This window comes from Sabethes cyaneus, chromosome 3, assembly GCF_943734655.1.
Source record: "Sabethes cyaneus chromosome 3, idSabCyanKW18_F2, whole genome shotgun sequence".
In the NCBI taxonomy this organism is placed as follows: Eukaryota; Metazoa; Arthropoda; class Insecta; order Diptera; family Culicidae; genus Sabethes; species Sabethes cyaneus.
In genome coordinates, this window is record NC_071355.1 from 197,333,631 (window position 1) to 197,356,654 (window position 23,024).

The following is a 23,024-nucleotide window of genomic DNA, read 5'->3' on the forward strand; positions in this document are numbered from 1 at the left end:
TTGCGCCAATATATACTTTTAGATTTCATGACTTAAGATATGATCATTCAAAGTGTCCCCCTGGTACTACTCCGGTTCGTGGCCGTGCCCTACATCGATGTAGTCTTAAAATCGATTTTACAGCAGCAAGTGGCGCTTTACTTCTCACTCTGAACGTTCAACCAACGAAGGTGGCCCACCCAGTTGCAATTTTACTATTTTGTTCGCCATAATTTTGTCATTAAATAAAACTGGATACAATGAAAGTTTAATTTAAACCTAAATTATAGACCAACCGCAATTTCTACAATTACTCAATTTCCCAACAAATGCAACATCATAATGTATGACCGATAATATTACTTATTTCTAGCTCTTTCACCCTTCACAGTAACAAAGTTCCCTCAATAAACCGTGCGCATAAAATTGTCCCATAGTCCGTTTATTGTGACATAATTAGTTGAAAGTAGGTCGTATACAACACTTACCGCCAACACGTGATCCAATTCTTTGGTTTCTGGTTGTGATGTTTTCTTACTGCTATCGTTGCTGCTACTGTGGTGATGTTGATGCTGATGTTGATGATAATGATGATTGTGATGTCTATCTTCATCCGGTCCGTTTCGAAGAATGATCTCGCTGCCACCGCCGTGGCTACTTTCACTCCCACTGCACCGGTGCCGATGCCGGTCAACGTCATTTTCGTTGTCGTCCACGTGATCAGCCACGACGGCCTCATCTTCGTCGGTTATCGGCTCTTCCGAGTCGTGCTCGATGCCCTCATCGTCATTATCTGGAAATGAAAAAAAAACTATTGTTAGAAGGTGTGTAACGATGATCGCAGAGTCTCGATTAGTTTCACGCAGCCCGATCGGGCCGTAATGGTATTAGTAATGGTCAACAATAGTTCAATTGAATTAAACGTATGATTTTTAAACATATCTGATATTGAACATCTGATTTCAGATAACATTCCATGCTGTAAGCTGATAAACAGCCAGGCGTCCCCATTTCCTTCTGAATTGATGGGGGCGGTTTGTAATTTTTTTAAAGTTCTCATTTTCGAGAATTTAAATGCCAAAGAGTCATTGAATAATTTTCGACATAATTTTATAGTTTTTTCGTATTTGAATGATGAAAACTCGTAAATATTAAGACAGACTGATATCGCGAACCCATATGAAAAGAATATCTTACAATCCATTTTGTTATTGAGTGAATATTTAGAACCGCGAATTTGTATGGGCAGTAATCTAAATTGAATGGTTCAATCACTAATAATTCCACTGTTCGAATGTGCATCCATCTCCATCCTTACACAAGTATCGGGATATGCGTTCATTGGCACTGTTTGTATTAATTCCATCCATCCATCCAAGTAACAATTTCAAGTTTTGTTACGTTCGTATAGTGGTTTTCATGACCAATTTCATAACACCGCTAACAAAACTATGAGCTCCACCAGAACTTTCTGACGACCGCTATAAAACTGCCTTCTGACTAAGTGGCCCACTCTCGTTGGTTTGCAGCATGTGCGCATTTAATTTCATCGTGCATATTGATATGATAGGTGGATAAAATCAACGCGCCACTAAAATTTTGCAATTTTCGAAAACTGGTTGTTTTAACAAAATAAATATATTCAGTTTGTCAATCTCAATTTCTAGCAAAATCATTTTAGTTGCTACCTGTGGCTGAAAAACCTATTGATAATAATTTTCTTTCTGCAAAACACTTTGCTTTGGTGAATTTTTGTTTGCCAACTAAAACAAAATACTAGAATATGGCAATAAGGCCTCACATAAAAAAATTATTTTGGTGTTGAACTACGGTATTCTTTATAATAGCAGCAAAAAAACTGTTTGGTCAGGGTGCTACTGATTTAATAGCTCTATAAAACTAACAGATTTATTGCGGTTTGACAAGCAACCGCGAAAAAATCAATTTTGATTGGTGCGCCATTTTGTATTGCTACGCCACACATATGGTAAGTTTATAAGAGACGTGGTGCAGCCAACAAGTTTTAACGTGGTAATATAAGCAAACACAATAAATTTGCTTTATTAACAGTTTTATTGTGGGCATCCTCAGTGTCTGTTTTCGAGTTTTATCATGGTTTTGTAGCTAGCTATAAGTGTGTTTGGACTCGTATCCTTTCGATATTGCACAATTTGTATTGCAATACAACAATAAAACCAGAGGTAATGATTAATACGGCAATAAAACCTTTATTTTAACCTTTAACCTCTGCCAATTGTATTATCAAAACGTCGGTGGCATGAATAAATCCATTGCCGAGTATGTTCTTGCCTGTTCAGACGAATCGCTCGATATCATCATTCTTACTGAGACTTGACTCTGCGAGCGCACCTTGCAATATTCGGAGACAGCTACGAAGTTTTTCGGACCAATCGAAACGCACAGAGCAGTTCGAGATCCCACAGCGGTGGAATACTAATTGCTATTCACCTAAATCACAATTATGATACAAGTTTTGATGAATAGTGCTTCAGCAACAGCGAAGCAAGTCAAGCTAGAAACTTATTCGCTTTACCTGCGTGTGCTCTAAGTATCTACCATCTGATTGAACCGATCAACTGTTCTGACTGACCTGTTCTGAAGGATTTTTGTATGCAGATGCAGTACAATCTGCCTTCCATGGCAGTATGTACAAACTGCTGGACGGCTACAACCTGAACCTTTTATGGTAGATTAACACTGTGACTAACGAGAACAGTCAAATGCTCAATCGGTTTTTCGTTAGTGTTCGGCTCCACATCCTCTCGTAAAGATAGTGTACGGTCATTCCGTGTTATATCTGGTGCTTGAAGTGAATATTTCGGAAAATTTTTTAAGCACATCGGAGATATTAACCAGAACGTGATTGACTTTGAGAAAAAGAGTGAACGAGATCTGCAGAGAAGCACTCGACTGGAATCCTCAAGGACATCATAGAAGAGGCGGACCCAGAGGCTCATGTCAACGCAGCTTAGCCAATGACAACCGGGCTGTTGACAAGAACCTGTCCTGGTGACAAATGAAAGCCAGTACAAACAGCAGTGGCGATCTCTGATTTCATCCCTTAGTCCTGCCGAGCTGGAGGACGTGGATACATAAGTAAGTGTACGATTCCATGATCTAAAAAGTTATCACTGAAATGAAGCCCTTTACCTCTTTTGGACTGGATGGGATACCTACTATTCTTCTCGGGAAATACAGCCGTAGTTTTCTTCCACATTTTTCAATCTGTCTCTGTCAACCGACGACATTATGGAAGACTACGTTTATGTTTCCGGTTTACAAGAACTGGAATTAAAAGAACATCAACAATTATCGGGGTATCGATGCTTCGTCTATGGCTTCCAAGCTATTCATAAAAGTAGTAGGACCATTCTTCGACCATTACAAACAATTCATCGACGATTTTCAACATGGCTTCATACCACGTTGATTAACTACGATAAATCTTCTATCATTTACTACAAGCTCAACAGAATGGGACTTAGAGGCTCCGCACTGCTTTGGCTGAAATCTTACGTGGTTGATCGACATCTTGCTGTTGAAACCAAAGAAGCAAAATCCAGCGAGTTTATTGCTGCGTTCGATATTCCACAAGGCAGCCATCTTGGCTTGCTCATCTTCTTGCTAGGATTTAAAACTTTCGATACGAGGACCCAAGCATTTCTTAGCTAGTGATCTCAAAATCTACTTTGAGATCAAAAAACCATACTCCTTGGTTCTGACACGAAAACTAAAGAGAGCTTATCGAGCTGATGCAAGCGAAAATAGAATGGTACATGGTCATTTTACAAGCATGACGCATCTTGGCCTGACTACCAGGATGGCGAAACGCTTCATAAATGTATACTGCCGCTACTCGCATAACAGTCCCATTTTCTACGGAGTTTCCTTTATAAATAGGATTGTTATGCGAGTAGCAGCAGTATATTGCTTGAAGAATTTGTATCAAAGACGAGATATCTGTTCCGGGTTATACTGTGAGATTTTTTCACACTTAATTTTGTGAACAAGACCTGTCTCTGTTTGGGTTCATCAGTGAACCTGATTAAACCTAAAATTGGACTTGAAATTTTACTTTGAGCTTAATCTCAAATTGAAATTAAAATTGATTATACTTGTAATCAGATTTGAAATAGGACTACAAGTCTAACTTTCTTATGCAACTGGCCCTGCAATTATCCTGTACTCTAAGAGCTGGCTGCGAAGTCTGTCGTATAAAAACAGAAGGTCAAGTTTCGGTAACTGAATGTAGCACCTAGACTTTGCTTTGCTTTGTGTTTAGATAACAGCCACGGCCACTAGCCCACACGTACAGCTGGCTGCTCACGAGTTGTTTTCCTCATGAGTGGGATATGCAGAAAGACGCTACAAGGCTGTGTGTTTGCGAGTGTGTAGGTAGCAAAATGTCTACACACAGTTACGGCGGATGTTTGTCGTACGTATGCTTGCGTGGCGTAAGCGTTGGGCATCATGCCGCTTATGCTGTTCTTTAGGAAAATATTAATCATTTGGTCATTTGGCTACTCTGGTGCAATGATAACGGCATGCGCGTTAATGGCGAAAAGTGCAAAGTAATATCGTCCAGTCGTTGCGACATCGTTTTTCTCTATCAATACAACATGAGATCGGATTGTCTGGAACGTGTTAACTCTGTCATTGATCTAGGCGTCACTATCAACTCGAAATTGAGGTTCAACTAACATATAAGTTAAGTCACCGCTAAGGCATGCTAAGACACACAGTGCTTGGTTTCATGCGGTATCATGCGTTTCACTGGATTCACTGACATTTGTTGCTTGAAGAGACTGTACTGCTCTTCCGTAGGCAGCATTTTAGAGTATGATTCTCCGATTTGGGCTCCTTTTTCTTCTCCCGTAACGCAGGTCCTTGCGATTGAGTGAATTCAGAAAAACTTTTTGCGATTCGTGTTACGTCAACTGCCGTGGAATGACCTAGTCAATCTTCTCAGTTACACAGGCCGTTGTCAGCTGACTGGATACCTTCTTAGTCAGGCGCGTCAAACAGCAGCGTCTGTTTATCTTAAATAGCCCTTATTACAGGAAATGTGAAATGCTCCAAACTCCTGTATTCGATACCGTGACATCTCGTCGGCTTCAGGATCCATAGTTATTGGCCATCCAATTTCACAGAACGAGTTACGGTGCTAATAATAGTTTTAATGTGTGTATACGTTCTTTCAGTGACGTTTGTAATATGTTTGATTTTAATTTGTCCAGAAATAGGTTTAATGTAAGAATTCAAGGCATAAATTAAGACAAATAAGCAATAAGCAAAGCAATAAGAGTAAACTACCAATTGTTGCACAGCTAAGCACTCGCCTACAGCAATCTGATGATTTTGAACAAATGAAAGCAGGTTTTTTTTGGCAAAGCCGCTTACTATACGATAGATGAATATAAAATATGTTTCTATAGCCATCTGTGTGAAATTTCTTACACAAAACCGTGTAAAATATGTTTTTTGGACAGCAACTCTGCACCCAATTATTGCACCCCAAGACAACCTTCAAATCTTATTATTGCAAGCCCCACAAGCAATTATCGCACAGCTTCTGTTTTGATTTTTCCTTATTATTGCCAAGTTATTTTACTTGTGGACAAAGCCACTTACATATCCATACTATAGGATTACCTTAGCATCCATTATAGAACGGGAAAAATCGCGTTACAGAAAACGCGTTGCGTTGATAAACAAAAAGTAACACCGCAGAGAAGCAAACTATCAAATGCGCGTTGCAGCAAAACAGGAGTTAGAACCAAGAAATATTTATACACAGGTACTATAGACAGCCATATTGAATTTTGTGCGTGACGTATGAAAGTTCAAAAAGCCATACAATTGCACTGTGAATTTGTTATTTTTTCATTGTTTACGGATATTTGTGTTTCCGATATATTTTTACATGATTCTCTGTTTAATTTTTGGCAACATCTCACTTGCATACAGCTTAATAAGGGTAACTATTGTATATTTAAAAACGATTTTGATCTTTGGTTTCATGTCTTATCTGCACAATGGTACGTTGCGCGATTGAAGATTGTGCAAATTGATGACAAGGAAAGGCAGTAATTACAAAGTTAATACTACATTATTCCACAGCTTCCCACGAAATACTTTCGTCCGAAAATTTATCTGGAAAGGTTTATGAATAGAGCGTGAAATACGGACATGAAAGACATGTTCATTTGTTTCAGACATTTTGAGCCGTCGAGTTTAACACATATTCAGAAGGTATTTCGGTGGCGTAAATTAGTTTACAACGGTAAATAATAATTCTTGCTCTTCGTTTTATGAACACTATATTTTGTTTTCTTTTTGCAAGTCCTAACACCAAAATTGCAAACCCGTGATAGGCGGTTCAAGCGATACTAACTGAAAAAACTATCGCAAACGTCAACTGTTTGTTTATAATAAACACTTGAAAACAATTGGTGTTTTGGGGGTAAAATGAACACCTCACTATGGGGGCAAAATGAACAGTGTGTATCATGATGTTTTACTTTCCATTTATCAGCAGCTACGAAATAATTGCAATTCAAGCAACAAAAATCATCGAGTCTCTCGAAAAATGACGGAAAATGGCCGAGTGCTGGAAAATCCTGCGAGCTAAAAGTCAAGCATTGTATGAACGTGGCGAAGATACATTATGTTAACTTTGTGGAGTCCCATTTTAATTCCAACAGCCCTGTTGAATACCTACGGCTTATGTAGAACAATGATAATGTAAAATAATGTTTAATTGATCCAAACTGCATGTCAACTTTAGTTTTCTATGACATGTTCATTTTACCCACATGAAAAAAATCAGGCTCGAATATGACGCTTTCGAAAAAAAAGGAATTTTTCATGACAAATAGTCCTTTTTTAAACATCGTTATATATTGCTACGTGGAATATGAATCCAGCTTTCAATTCATATAGTGCGATCAGCATTTGGTTGGTTCCTGAGGGAGAAAATGGCGAAATTGGGTGTTCATTTTCCCCCCAGTTCCCCTATTATATTCTTTTATTTATGTATTTCTCAGAAAGTAATCAAACAATCACAAACCATTTTTAGTTAGTGATTATTAATTTATTTTTTGTATGTCTAGCTGTAATGAAAACGATTTACTTAATAGGTATATTTTATTACTATGTAATATTAATTAAAAAAATTATTGTTGCATGTGACATTTAAATTGCAGTAACTCTGTGTTAAATACTGCAATGGGCAAAGGGTTTATTTCTAATTCCCGTCGTAGTAAGTAAAGCCATTCTAATTTTCATCATTTGTTGGATGGATTTAATGAATACTCCAAAAGTTCTGGTGCTGATTTGACTAAAACACACTTACTTTCCGATCCGTGAACTTTGAAATCACTAAAAAGCGATTATTAAAGCATATTATTGAAATTACGCAACTGACTTTATTTCTTAAAGTCGTCGTACCGTTTTAAAATCCGTCCATCAAAATTTTTCATCGTCCGAACTAAAAATCACAACAATGTTTACGAAGCTAACGCGCATGTATTTGTGTAGAACGGCATGACACATGTTACTCTGCAAAATTTCTGCAGGTCAGGCAAGTTTTCCTGGCTGTAGAATATCGACAATAGGGCGTATGAATAAAACAGTTTGCTTTACTTTTCCCGTGTAAATCTTATGGGAGCATTCGCTCTAGTTGTTTTATTCATACGGTTTAATATCTTGCATGAGTTATTTTCATTTATGAATGACGGAAATTAAAACGATTAGTCGACATTTTCTTCTTCGTTGCACGAAAAACCGTAGGAAATTTGGCTGATAGAACTTCTTTAATGATAAAAAGCATTTGAATAGATCTCAGCTCACTTTGGCTGATCGCGTATGATAGCCAACAAAGTGAAATATTAGGGAATAACTAGTTTTTCATTGTGTGTTATAAAAATGCTGATATTTTTAATAATTTGTACTGGATAGGACGGGAATAGGCAATTACGACAACAGCAACATACCCTACATAGTTTTCCAATTCAGTATTAAAAGTTTAAACAGCGCTACGCTACAGCATCGTACAGGATATTGGTAAATTTAATTAAAAAATACCTGCCAAATAATTAACTTTCAATTTTATATACGCTAGGCAAGAGGACACCAGATCGAGATTGCCCATTACAAATAAGCAGATTGGAAACGTTCTCACCAATAATAGGTAAACTAAACAAATGGACTTCAAAATACTGTTTATGACAGGCAATAAAAATCTCGCGCAGATTTGCGGAACCAGGTGCTTTCGTTGCTCTGGACCGTACAGTGCAACTGCGGATGTCCAGCAACAAAACAGGCGGACAAGAAATATCATTACGGCCAAACTCGTGACTTCTGGTCAACAGTTAGTGGTGTAGAAAAAACGGTAGTTGACAGCTTTATGATTGCAATTAGTCAGAGATTTTTGCGGATCTTCCTCCACCTTCAACGCCATTCGTGTTGCACCGAATCAGCTTGCGAGTCGAGGACCACTTTGTAGCAGGCGAGAGGAGGGTCCACAGATCGTGACTCGATATACTGTGGTCAGTTTTATTGCTCTTATATGCTAATCAGCTTTATGCATTATGTTAGAATGATTGCATTTTCCCGCAGGTGAATATGTTTCAGTGCTGGGCGGCGATCAACTCGAAAGTTGATCTCGCAGCAACAGCACCGGCGACCTTCAACTGTATCAAGATCTATCGCGTGCTTAGCCAGCCAGTCAGTAGCGCCCTTCAGTAGGCTTTTAAAGCATCGCGAGCCACTTGCGAACCCCAATCAAAAACATGAAAACTAAATTAAATAAGCTCACCCCGCAACCGTGACCGCTTCGGTAATTCGAATCACACCCCCTTACCGGTGGCGGGTGCAGTACAGTAGTGGTCAGACACGGGTGCATACGGGTATGAACCTACTGTCAGCCGTGACGGGTTCAGGCCAGCCTGTAAACTGACAAGTTGGCGGTTCCATAAATCTCGATTTAGTTACACACGGCTACTACCGCTCAACTGGCCTAAGGAAGGTACTGCGGATAGGTGAGCTTGTACCGGCGACGACGACGACGGCGATACACATGGTACCGCACGGAACTTAAATCTGCGCATTACCTTCTACAAGTGCTGCTGCTGTTGAATGGATGGATTTGGGTGCAGCAGATAATTTTTATTTTATGCATCAAAAGTGGCTGCCTTCAAAATTAGACGGCTATTTTACACTTGATATTTAAATTTGCTCCTTCATTTGCCACAACGGATTGGTTATCGAAAGTGCACGCGTACAAGGTGAGACACTACTGAAACTGTCAATAATGTTAACCCGCGTTTAAAAAGTATTTAATCGGTTGTAGTTTTGTGCACTAAGGAAAAATTAAATTGATACGACAAATGGATGGATTGTTAGATAAAACAGGATTAGAATTGGAATATAAAAAAATGACTTGCTAAGTAAGTGCAGAAAAAATTGTGCTTTCTTTATATCTACAGCCCTCAAGTTTTGCCCGGCAGTATTTCCTCCCATTCAATTCTACAAAATAATCAAAACAGTTTTCAATCCTCTGCTTTACGAGATGGAATTTTAATGCCGCATCGTTATTTTCAATGATGACAAAGCTAGCAGTCGTGACAAGCTGGCGCAGTTGAAGAAAGCTCAGCTGCTTGTCATATGTAACAACAAAGCCTCTCAATGCCAAGCTGCAAACAACAGCGCACCCAGATTCCCATGTCACATAACAGTTATTATATATCTTCATTCATACCGTGCTGAGCAAACAATGCTCTCGGTAGCATAAATCAAAATAATAAGAACCAGCCAAGCCGCAATTATATATAGGTCATTCGACAATACAAATCTGATGAATAAAAAATCTAGCCAGCTTACCTTCGGCGGTCATGAACTCGATTAACTCCTCCAGCTCGTGGGACATGGGGCAGTCTTCGTTCGCGGGCAGATTGTAGTCAAGTGCGGTGTAGACAACGACGCCAAGTTTCAGAAGGATCTGTAAGAAAAAGGAGATGCACATCATTTCATTAATATGTGTCACAGGGTCTTCGTTGATTTAGTGTAAACATTCAGCATACCTCAAATATTAAAAACAATAATTCTTTGTCGATTTTTGGTTTAAATCATCAAATCAAAGCTGCTGAATTAAATGCATTATTTTAATCACCATTTTCATAACGCAAAACGCGCTTGATTATCTCAGTCTAATTATCTTATTTCAATTTTTTGTTTGAATTTCAAATGCCGCAATTAAGGTCAGTAGGTGCGTTGTGGCCTCAACAACAGCACACACAAACGATCTAAATTCAAAAAACTTTAATCAGTGATTTCGAAAATGAAAAAAAAACATATTACCGCCTCAACGTTGGAGCAGTGAGAAGAGCATGCAGATATAGAATTCATGATTACATAATAGCAAATCATAAGGCAATCATAATGTTACGGTACAAATCACATACGTATCAGACAGAAGGAAAAACTGCAACGTTGTTACGCCTGTTGACCACCAAACCAGCCAACCAGCCAACCAGCCAACCAGCCAGCCAGCCAGCCGGCCATAGTCGACGATCAGTCAGCAAGTTTTTTTTTCTTCTTCAATTAATTTTTTTTTTGCCCGCCGCTAGCCCATACAGCAATACATACTATGTGGGCTTCACTACAAGTACGGCTTGGCCCAGCTGTTTGGGCGATGTTATCATACCGTAGGAAACGGCTTCTCCGATTTTTTCTTCCTTCGTCTAGATTCGAGAAAAGCCAATTTATCTACGTGAGCTTTACATCATTACAAAAATTACCTCCGGAAGGTATAAGTGTGACAAAGACCGGTAATGATAGATTAGATTAATACATCTTTGTGAGCAACAGTTTTTTCAAGCAGAAAAATGCCAAATAAACGTCGATAACTGTTGGTCGGTAATTTAACCGATGGAAAAGTCCAAAAACACCATAATCATCATTAGAGGGTTCAATCGCTTAACCGCGCCGTAGACGATATCTAGCACACCGTTAGAACTGACCAGTGAGTGGTCTTTAGGGCACACACAGAAATGCGAACTAACCGGATGATTCGACGATTCTCACACACGTGATCTGCGTGTTCTACAACTAGGTAAATTGCTGCGGCACGGTTCAGCGAACACAAGGAATCGGAGAAACTTAGCACAGGATGATAATCATTACCACTGACCCGAAGCATATCGTTGCGGATTTCCGTTACTAAGACATCCGTCTTAGGGGCGAAATCTTTAGAACGTAAACAAAACCAAGAATCATTTGACTTGGGAATAAAGTCAATCTTAATATGGACCGATACAATTCTTAATAGAGCTAAAACAGGAAAAAGAATATTACAATTAGCTAATTACAGTACTTTTGTTCAAACGATTCCTGCGTCATTCATGTCAATCGCATTTATGCTTCGTACGCTTGTAGCATCTTTTGCTGATACTTTACTAATGGATGTTGCTACCACTAAAAGTTCACGCAAGAAACTAAGACTGCATTGTTTCGCGCGTAACCGTAATGCTCCGCTGCGGAGTTCAACCGAGTCGACTGCCGGAGGTTATGCGCCGGATGGCGGCGGTCAACCTGCAGTCGGTGTTAGCAAACAGTTACAGTTTTTTTTCTCTGCAGAGCGCCATAGAAATTTTAATTTGCAACAGTTGCTGGTGGTGTGATTAAAATCTTCGCGGACTATCGATGTTCCGTTAAGCGAACGCTGGTTGCTGTTTTGTACATTGGTTGTTTTTCGGTTCCACAGTTCCACAGACCTAGGGACGCGAGTTGGACGCAGCAGCCAAAGTGGATGAGTAAAACACCTACCGCTTGGATTGAAATTTTCGATTTGCGACCTAGTTATGACCTGTCAAATTGATTAAATACGTAAAGCGCACAACAACAAGATAGTCTCGCATACATTAAAAATTCACCTTGTTCAAATTAACATCGCTCACTCAAAATGTCATAATCAACGTCGCTCAGTAAAAATATGTTAATAGAAAAGTGAAACACATGTATATAAAGAATTATTGCAAACGCTGTCTTTTAAGGCACAACACAATGCATTCATTTTTATATAAGGTACGCAATAAAAAAAATTAGCGACTTTTCATGTGATTGTAATTGGTGGTAAGGTTGTAATTATAGAATAACTTTTTGACCAACGTTAACAATTCTGGTTTTAGTGATGGCGTTTTGCTTATCGGGCTACTATTAAACTAGTTCATCTGCTGTTTAGGCCAACGTTTCAAGGGTTTATTTCCTCTTCATCAATCTGGTGGTAAATCCACTCATGCATCGCCAATCGTGGCAACCCTGTTGTGTTCCGAACAAATTTGATCGCATTACCGGTTGATTTGCGACAGCCAAGGCGAAAACAGTCAAGCATTTACGCTCGATATTTTGTTCGTACTGCCAGCTCCATCTCGGAGCGAAGAAGTTGGACAGCGTGAGGCACTTCGTGTCCGCCGTACAAAGCCGAACCGGCATCTGCAACATCGTCTTACTTCTGGGCAAACGTAAAGCGCAGCAGAGGCTGGAAAGGAAGACCACGAGCAAGATGATCTTATCGTTCTACGCCATTGGGGCAGAAGATCAGGGCACTCGGCCAAACGGTGAAGAAGTACCTGGACCAAATGGATATTTTGATGCGAAAGCGTCAATCAAAGCTGACCGTACCTGAGCAACAGATCATCACCAATAAGGAGTGGCTGAGGGAGTTGACCAAAAAGATTTTTCCGGAGAAGTACGACCTCGTAATCATAATAGATTTCGAGACCCACTTGACGCTGGATGACACCGACTAGCAGGGGAAGGTTAGCGATGACATCAGACATATACCTCACACCAAAATGCCGCTTCGCACCACTCTATGACGTCCTTTGAATAGTGGCACGAAGCTAGATCCGGCCAGAAGGTCTAAGGGTCCTCGTATTGCTTCAGCAGAGGACTAGTCGATACTCCTTGAGGTTGATCTGCCTGTTTACAGTCCCGGTAGTAACGAACAACGCACTCCATTTGCCACATGAGCAGGTAGCTTTCCAAATCATGCATTTCTTGGCAAACTTTGAAAATTTCTGCTTCCTTACTACGTCCAAAATATCAAACTTGTGCTGAGCGGTGAAAAACAGCAGCCCCGGAAGCTGACGGAAGTCCGCCTTGACAATGAAGCTTCGTCGGCATCTGGGTGTACAATTTTCGAGTATCGTCACGATTTGGAACCTTCTGCACTTTGTACGTATGTAGTCCCTCTCAGTCCTTGGCTCTCTGAAAGAAAGATTTGGACAGATTTACTTTTTTGGTCACATTCCTGACCGAAGCATTGGGACGTTTTCGCGACACACTTGTGATCCTGATTACCAATAGAACATCTATTCTGACCGCATTTATCCTTCCGTTCAATGCTCAGAGTTTCGTAGTAACGTTTAATCACACTATTCATCGTTGACTGCACGATTCCGAGTTGTTTTCCGATGTCCTGCTGAGAGAGTTGAGGATTTTCCAGGTGCTTGCGTAAAATCAATTCGCGGCGTTGCTTTTCGGGTGACGCTATTTTTTTCATTTTTTGAAAAACTGACAGCGATAAAAATGCAGTGTAAAAATACACCCTAACTTACGTCTACCCAAATTTTCAAAAGAAAATACCCAATGGGTAATTTTCTACAGCGCTTCTCCCGTGATGCAATTTTATGTGGTACACCCTTTACATAAGATATAGAATCGAATGATTGGATAACAACAGGATTGGTGGTCAACCTGTTCTTGAATCAGATCAACGTGCACAACCAGGAAGAATTCTACGCGGAGTTGGAGCGTAAATACGACCACTGCGCAAAACATGACATACAGATCGGTGATTGGCCAACAACGGGCACGCAGAACGGAATCAACGAATGCTGAAATGGCATGACGAGGAAAGACACAGACAGGGAAAGATGCAGCAAACCAGAGATGCCAGAATTGAAGACATGTCTTCATTTTGAAGACATTTTTGAGGATTTATTTTGTATTGTCTTCACTTGAAGACACTTGAAGTCTTCACCATGCAATTTATATGGGCGGGAAATTCTGGAAACGCGGAAGAAGACAAATGATGACATTTTTTCTTGATTCGTGACGACTTTTCAAAAATTAACCTGGTAACTCTGCAGCAAACCCAAATCTATAAGGAGAAAAAGTGCTGTCGAGGAGAAGAAGAGTATGCAGCATGGGAGCAGGTGCACCGTTCTCAGAAAACACGAAAGTTCTACAAAAAATCAAACACATAATCCAACACGTCATGCCCAGCCTTTGTACGGCGAACTGAACTGTGTCGGCCTAATAATAGTAGAACGACCGTGAAGTGACCAAAAGACAGCCACAGCAGTGAGAAGAACTTCTGAGTGGCAAGAGAGGGAAGCGATTTTGTCGATGGGACAAATGTGGATAACGTTAGGGACGTGGAATGTGTAAAATTAACACCGTCATCTATCCGCTAAAGAAAAATAAAGCGGATGTAACGAAAGCATTGCATCGCAGCTTACTAGGATGGTCCGAAAATATTAGTCATTTGTCTGCACCGGCTGATTGTTGGAATTTAGGATACAGAACCAATAGCGCTCATCTTTCCGATCTACAAGAAATGTGAGGGAGGTGGAGGCTACAAACAGCTCTCTCAAATCATCTTACGCCCACTCTCGCCAATTTCGAACAGATTTATGTAAAGTTATCAAGCCGGCTTCGTTGAAGAACGACCTACAACGGACCAAATCTTTATTCTGCGGTAGATTCTTCAAAACGTCGTGAATACGGAAAATCTGTACCATCTATTCGTCGACTTTTATGCTGCACATGATATTATTGACCACCAAAAACTAAAAAAACATGGACGAGAACGACTTTCCCGTGAAGCTGATCAGGCTAATTAAGCCTACGCTGGATGATACATGTAAGCTTACCCGGAAAGCCGTTTTCGTCTAGCATTTTCCAGTGCTTTTGCCGGTTTACACTATCATATACGGCTTTGAAATCAATGAACAGGTGATGCGAGTGGATTTGGAATTCGTGGCACTTCTGAAGGATCCATCGCAGGGTGAATGTTAGGCCGTTCCCAAGAAACAATTTGGGTTTTATTACACTCTTATGATGGCATTTAAGACCAAAATTAGTCTCGAAGACCACCATAAGAGTACAATAAAACTCACATTGTTGCTTGGGTTGTAGACCGACTCTCCATGAAGCCGTCTGCATAGTTTCCCACGAATCTATTGGCTATTGGTGACAGTCGATGGAAGATGACTTACGAAACCATTTTGTAGCCGGCATTCAGGATAGTGGTCGCTCGGTAACCAGTATAACCTCCTGTACAGTAACCTCCTGCAGCGCCGGTATTGTTGATTGGTAAACGGTTGATTAATGCGTTCCATTGGTACCTTGCCCACTGGGTATAAAATAAACCCTACAGTAGTCCATAACCTCTAATCCAGCAAATCCCATCCCTACCTCCTCGTGGTTACTTACTTACTTTACCAACCGAGAGCCGGGGTAGCTCTTGCCGTGTCAAGAATTTCTCTCCATTGTACTCGGTTCTGGGCTACTCGTCGCCAATTCCTTGTGCGTCTCAACACACGTAAGTCGGCTTCAACCTGGTCGAGCCCTCTAGCACGTTGGGCACCTCTATTCCTAGTGCCTCCTCGTGGTACCAGCCGGGATACGAGCACCCTCGGTGGAGATCAGATAACCAACCACGGTTGAAACCAAGGTCGTATGCTGACAGGAACGGTGTGATCTTTCGAGCTACGTTGGTCCTCCGGCGATACTGTAGGGTTGATTACGGATATTTCAAGCCTACCATCAGCAGATAATACCAGGCGTACTATCAGCGGAAGTCCACATACACTTGCGGGCGAACAATCTGAACCTCCGTACAAAGTGTGTATTGTACAAAACGCTAATTATACCGGTTGTCCTCTACGGGCAACAAACATGTACACTGCTAGAAAATCGCCTGCAAGCACTCGAAGTTTCTAAACGACGGGTGCTAAGAAACCATCTTTGACGGTGTGCAAGAGAACTGTGTATGGAGGCGAACTCGCGTGTCTCTACGGCGAACTCAGTAGTCAGAAAATGGCATGGGCTGGTCGGATACGTTGCTAGAATGCCGGATAACTCTCCTGCAAAAATGGTTTTCTCATCGAATCCAGAAGAAACAAGACGAGAAGGGGAACAGCGAGCCAGGAAGCAAGACCACATGGAGCGAAATCTGAATAGCACTGGGTGCCCGCGAAACTGGGAATCAACTGCCATGGACCGAATTAGATGGAGGAATTACGTTACGCAGGCCTTGTCATAAGACGTAAGAAGAAGAAGAAGAAGACGACGAAGGATGATCCGTGTGAAAATTTCGAATGGATTGTCAAAATGATAGTTTACAGAGTGTGGTGAACCGAGCGGATATCAACAAGCGGGGCATGATCTTCCATATTTTTTGTCTTTGTAGATGACATGGACATTGCCGTCAGAATTTCTGCGACGGTGGCTCATCTGTACATAAGGCTCATACCAGCTGGCAGCTGCCTAATGCGTACTATTAGTGCCTCGCGCACCTACCGGATTAGAATAAATTCCAAAGTGATCCTCAATTTCTTATCTAGCAATGCCTATCCCTACCACTTCGTAGTACCAGCAGGAATACGAGCAACCTTAATGGAGAATGGGTAACCAATCACGGTGGACTTTAAGGACGTATACAGACAGGACTACTCTCCAACAAACGCAGCAAACTGGATTCCGTGCTGTCCGTTAATGTGTAGACCATATCACAACGCTCCGCATTATGTTGGAGCAGGTCAACGAACTGTAGGACTCTCTTCTGCTGTATTCGTTGACTTTGAAAAAGCATTTGACCGATTCTACCACAAAAACATCTGGGGAACACTTACGCATAGAAGAGTTCCAGATAAGCTAGCCCATTTTTTCGAGGCGATATCGTGCAAGGTGTTGTACAATGGCGTCTTATCCAACCTTATAAGGGTTACTGCAGTTGTGAGACAGGGCTGCATTAGAACTCCGCTGCTGTTTTTCATAGTTATGGATGAGATACAAGTGGAGTGATTGACAGTAGACCAAATCGACAATTGCATTGAAATCTCTTAACGATGGAGTAGCTAAATGACATGGACCTAGCTGACGACATTAGACCGTATGTATAAAACAGTTTGCTTTGCTTTTCCCGTGTAAATCTTATGGGAGAGTTCGCTCCAACTCTTTTATTCAGACGGCCTATTGTCTTGCTCATTGCTTGTATCACAGTCTATGTAGCAAATACTAAGTCTATGGTAGTGAGCAATGATAATCCTTCCAACTTCACAGTAGCGGAGCAACTAGTTGACCAGGTGGTAGCCAGACAACACCCGATGGTGGTACCAAGCCTGATGTAACCACACGAATCAGGAACACCACGGGTGCCGTTGCAGGTCTGCGAAACATTTGGGGCTCGAACCAGATTACTCTACATACTAACAGCCGAATTTTCAATGTAAATATTAAATCCTTATTGCTGTACTCCTGTGAAACGAGGTGCGTCTCTGCGGAGAGAACTTAAAAACTGCTGGTATTTATTAATCGCCACCTGCGATATATCATTCGTGTTTGGTGGCCTGACAACCGGATATCTAAGAGGATCAACGATATCCGTTGAGTGTTGGCTGTTGACGAGAACTAGTCCTGGCAGCAAGGACAGCTTTGGCGTGTAACCGTCGGTAGTGAAGATCAATCATCCCTTTGTTATGCCGGACCAGCGGACATGGACCTGTAAGCAAGTAAGTAAGTAACGGGTGACAACTAAAATTTTGGAATTTTTTTCTCAAGCTGTCAAAAAAATACAAAGATACATGAAGAAGATCTGATTCATCGAACTTAAAGATACATTATCCATCATTGAAAAAAATGAGTGTACATTTGAAACCGGTCCGTAATCGGCAGTTCGGCGAAGCTTCCGTTTGATGTCCGAACAGAAGCGTTGTACGGCTGTCATGTCAACTTTGTGAATGCATCTCTTGATCTACCTCTACCAATCAACTGTTTGCAATTCGTGGCTCTCCAGTTATTTTTGTACACCAAGGAACTCAAAATCCCGAAGAAATCTTCGATTGGGCGCACTAAGATAGATTTGACGGGTCGTGGTTTTTGGGTACAAATGGGATCGAATGGGTATTCAGGAATGATTGTGTTTTTTTGGCGTAATGCGATGATGCTCTATCCGGCCAAAACACGTATTGTCCATCTGCATGATGTTTTTGTAGAAACGGGATCTTCAAACATTCGTCTGGCACATCTTAAACGATAGCCAAACACGAGGGTTTGTTTATGAAGGCACGAGAAAGAGAACGATGCCCTTCTACGTCCATAATTTTGGCTGGTCTTCCACTACCTTGCTTGCGACTAGTTGTTGTTGGGCATCTTAGGATATGGCAAACAGTCGAAGCCGTCACATACTCGCTTTTTCAATTTTGTACCGTATATTTTTACCGAGATTTCTTTGGCAGTTCGTAATAGTGTACAACGCGCTCCCGAAATGCTTCTTGTTTCGGCGTCATTTTAAGTAAAACAAGGCAAGCATATACAAAACAAAAAATATTGACAAAAAGAGGAGAGAGAGAGCTAACACATTACATCTCTTGTTTCTCTCTGAGCTCGTTTGTTATTGAGTATAGGAGCCTCAAAAAAATTCCAAAATTTTTGTTGTCACCCGTTATATAGACAGATATAGGTTGACGGTTCTACATTCTTTAACCTGGTGAGCGCCTGCACCCAAGGTTAGAAGCGGCTGACGACAGCGTCTGATTCGGAGCGAGCGACTGACTCAAGAAACGTGATGTCTCAGCTCTAAAGCTAAACTGGCAGCCCCGTCAGGAGACTCGAGTAAGGTAACCTACAGCACCCTAGTAGGATAACCTACCCAAAGAATGATTACTACGAACATTCATGTAAACACGAATCGGAATATTCGGCATCGAACCAGACAACGAAACAAGGATGATGAATGGAACGTCGGTACTTGCAATGCGCAGGCATATCTCATCGATGACAAGATGGTGGTCGGATGCAGCGATTTCTACGCAAAAATTGTGTAATCTAACGATGTTTCATTCTTGTCTATTTACGCGTGAGGTCATGTTTGCTGGGAAACTGATACCTCGTAGTCGTAACTACTATAAACTAGCGGTACTTGTCTGAGAGCTGTTTTTGGGAGAACCCATCCCCTGTTTCAAACACAGGATCCCTATTCTCCCGAAGGAGGTTTCTTTTGTTGCAATGGAAAAAATCATCTACCGGGAGATCTAAAGTAACCCGAACAGTAGCTAGTGGCCAACTGTGCCAATTTATCTATGTCAAGGAAAACAACAAGCACTAGCAAATAAAGAGGTTTAATTAATTTTTATATGTATAATTATTACTGAGAAATAAAAATTTTCACAAAACAGTTTCTAGTTAACGGATTCAGTGTCAGTAATAAAATACAGAAATAGAAAAATAAATTAAAAACTCGTAATTTGCCTGTTAATTACTCTAGAGCATCCTGAGTCTAAGTAACCGGGGTTGCCTCATTAGTAGCCATAAGGTAAAATGTTAATTTTAATTAAATCAACACCATCAACGATCGCCATTAAAATACAGCAATATACTGTACAAAGGCGAATTGAATTACACCATAGAGGACATGAACCATAACTCTACTGTACACTTCGAAACGAAGACGATCCAGCTTTATTAGCATTTAGCAACCAGACATAGAATAAGAAACATTATTCATTTATTTCTTCAATTGGTTATTTAAAGCTATCAACAGTCAACAGGAAAATTACACCAGCATAGTAAAGCATCGATCTCTTGTTGGACTCATCAACTTATCCGAAACGTTCGCGAACTACAATCGAAAGACCGCAAATGAAGGTAATTGTTTCAATTATACCTAGTTACAAGGGATACCATGATTTGTTTTTTATTTGACTGCATAATGACTTCAGTTGGTGTAAGTTTCCAACCTTAGCCATTTGTTCGTTTGTTTGATGGTCCGCTGAGTTTGATGCTGTCTCAATTAGATCTATTCAACACCAAGCACCATTATTGCTCCGAACTGCTAGCGGGTCTGTTTAGCTAATTGTTCGAAATCCAACCAAACAAACAAAAAAAGGAATCGCCGTTTAAATTAATTCAATTGTGAAATTAGCTTACACGGTGTAGACAGTTTCTTTTCGTAAGCACAGTCAGTGTGGCGTTTGTTGGTTAGTTGGAGCGTTTATAGATTAGCTTCGTCGATTAGGGAATTAGACTGTTCGCAACGGAGTAGGTTTTCAGGTGAATGGAATTTTACGCCACCGCACCGTGCACTGCACTGCACCACCGCTGACGATGACTACATGGCGATAGGAACATTTTGAGTCGATTTATGGGGCAACGATGGATTCCGACCGAAACTGTTTGCATACTCATTAGGGTCTCTAGCGGGAACGAAGAATAGAAAGTTTCGACTTATTGATGTAAGCAAAGTAGTCGAATTTTGTAATCACCTTTCGATGATGACTTACATCAGCGGGTTTTTAAACAAAATCAATGAAAGTAAATTCTATTCAAATAAACTAAAAGGGTTGTGCTCGAACAACGAACGGCTCTTTCCTAAGTTCGTGCCGTGATGGTTGAATTATTTCATTATTGCATTAGGTAAACGAAATTCAAATGAATAATTTCGTATGAGTATTAGACAAATATGTCTTGTCAGAAAATTAAAACGTGCTTATGAGGTAATGAAAACCCAATAATAGCTTGCCAAATGAATTAATTTTCCAAACAGACTTTGTATTTTTGATTGCATTTGGTGTAAAATTAGACAAAAAGTAGTTAAAATATTTAAAGCAAACAAATTTTGTATAACAGCACTAACTATTTTCCATTACATCACAGTCATGCATGGCGCCTTCTCAGCAGAGAGCAGCTTACTTCATCAGTTACATAGCAATGCAGCTCGTATTATCTTGGCGCATTTAAGATGGGCAATTATCCACTTTCAATTTCAATCGCAGCCAACTGCACGGAAAAGATAAGCCGCTGCGATTCCTTCGCAAAAATGCCTTCCTCATATATTACCGCATCGCGGCATGGCCGACGGAGGCGACAAAGAGAACCACACTCAGCGTAAAACAATTATTTATACGTCATGCCTCGATGTCCACTTTTATCGGATTGCTACACCCGAAGGGTGCAGACGATCGTTTAGCCAAGCGTCAGAGCAGCCAACCGTTAGCAGAAATTCCACAGTCAACAGGATTATCTCATTAAGGTGGATGAAAGCCTTACTAAAGCGTGGCAGAACTGTCATTCCAAAGTATGTTATAATCTCTTAAAATAAAGTATGCGAATTTTAGTCCATGATTTACTGTCATCAATCATTCTAGTTCATAAACAAGTTAGCAAGATAATGTCAATTCTATCGCTCTTTCATTAAAGAATTCAATTAACTTTTAATATTTGACGCATTATGCCAAATCAATATAAATATAATATGACCATTTGTCGGTACATGTCCTGCTGTCAGTATTGACAAATGAATTTAATCATATAACAATGTAGATAGCGTAGACCGGCTTAAGCGGACCTTTGCTTTCGTTTTGCCCCTACCCTGGCTTCTCCTAAAAACGTCGCGCAAATCAGTTGATTCAGTCAGCCACCGTACTTGCGTAAATCGGACCAAAACAAACAGCGTGTTATCGCAAATCAACTTAATTTGTTCAACTTCGATATCTATTCTTACACCCTAATTATTGCGCAGGCAGCAAATTCAATCGATTCCTTTTATGAGCGCGAGACTAAGTCATGACTCATGCCAGTTTCCTACATTGAGAGGACATTTGCGTACTTTTCGGGCCTTTAAGATACACACGAGCCGGCTCCATTCAAAGTTCACCATTCAATTTAAGACACGATTTTTTGCTGGTCCCCAGCGCATGATGCGATTTCATTGCACAAACAAAGGCACAACGACGACGGGGACGTAGAAAAAACCAGTCCTTTGCCAGGAGGCGCCAAAATTGTCACCGACAACCAACAGCAGTAGTGGCTCCATTCCGGCTGTTTCCCACTTGCCACCCCAGTGAAGCCTATTACAAACATAGCTGCTTCCAGTTTGACCGTTTGACTGTGGCACCAAACATACGGGAACCTTTCAACACAAAGGTGCATATCGCCTGCAGATCTTACGAGCATGGAATCGTGTGTTGAAAAAAAAACAAACGGCACAATGGGTGAAAAAGCATAAAATAATCTTGAATCTCTCTCGGAGTAGTGTTCTTAAAATGAAATCAATAAGACAACAATGTCACACAGTTAACGGAAGACTCGACAAAAGGAAATAAAACAAATATAACGATTGCAGCAATTTATGCTTTTTTAAAAAATGCACAGTTATGTAAAGTGCGCAATCACTCGATTCCATGTTTATGCTCGGAAATGAACTTTGTGAAAAAAATTTTTACAACCGTGTGAGTGCTTTCATCTATAATTAGAACAACACGCATTAGAAAGAAAAATAAAACTAATCGTCGTGGAACAAGACAGCTTACAGCCACCGACGTCGTCGCATGCATAAAGTACAGTGGAAGTAAAGCAAAAATAAGCAGAACACATCGGGGAACACACGACATCTATTGCAGAAGTTTGCCAACCTGAGACCACACGAAGGCTTGAGAATCTCTCAGACTCTCCACTGGCACTGCACCACCGGTTGATCATAAAACAGGTAAATGTGGCTCGTAAAGCTTTGCGGGCCATTTCAATGAATAGCAAAATCGTGCTAGAACCGTAGCTTTACCTACCTGTTCTTCCCAATGCATGCAATTTTAAAACAAATGCACTTAGAAATAGACACTATTTGTGCTATTGTTTGTGAAGTCAGTGTTGAAAGTATGTAACAGCTTTTTGGAGATATTGCGCTCGTATAAGCGAAAATAGCTTAGAAAAGATATTAGAATTAATAATAGAGCCTAGCA

At 40.6% G+C, this 23,024-nt stretch overlaps 1 protein-coding gene across 1 annotated transcript in view; it reads right to left on the reverse strand.

Annotated features, from left to right (window-relative positions):
• The window catches only part of LOC128740573 (protein spire), a 194,338-nt gene extending 181,499 nt beyond the window's left edge, over positions 1-12,839 (reverse strand). The window contains exons 1-3 of the mRNA XM_053836131.1: positions 12,786-12,839; positions 9,883-10,000; positions 468-772 (exon numbers count right to left, since the gene is read on the reverse strand). Of these exons, the coding sequence (XP_053692106.1) occupies positions 468-772; positions 9,883-10,000; positions 12,786-12,839 (477 nt within the window). The remainder of the gene's footprint in view (positions 1-467; positions 773-9,882; positions 10,001-12,785) is intronic.
• Positions 12,840-23,024: the final 10,185 nt, after the last annotated feature.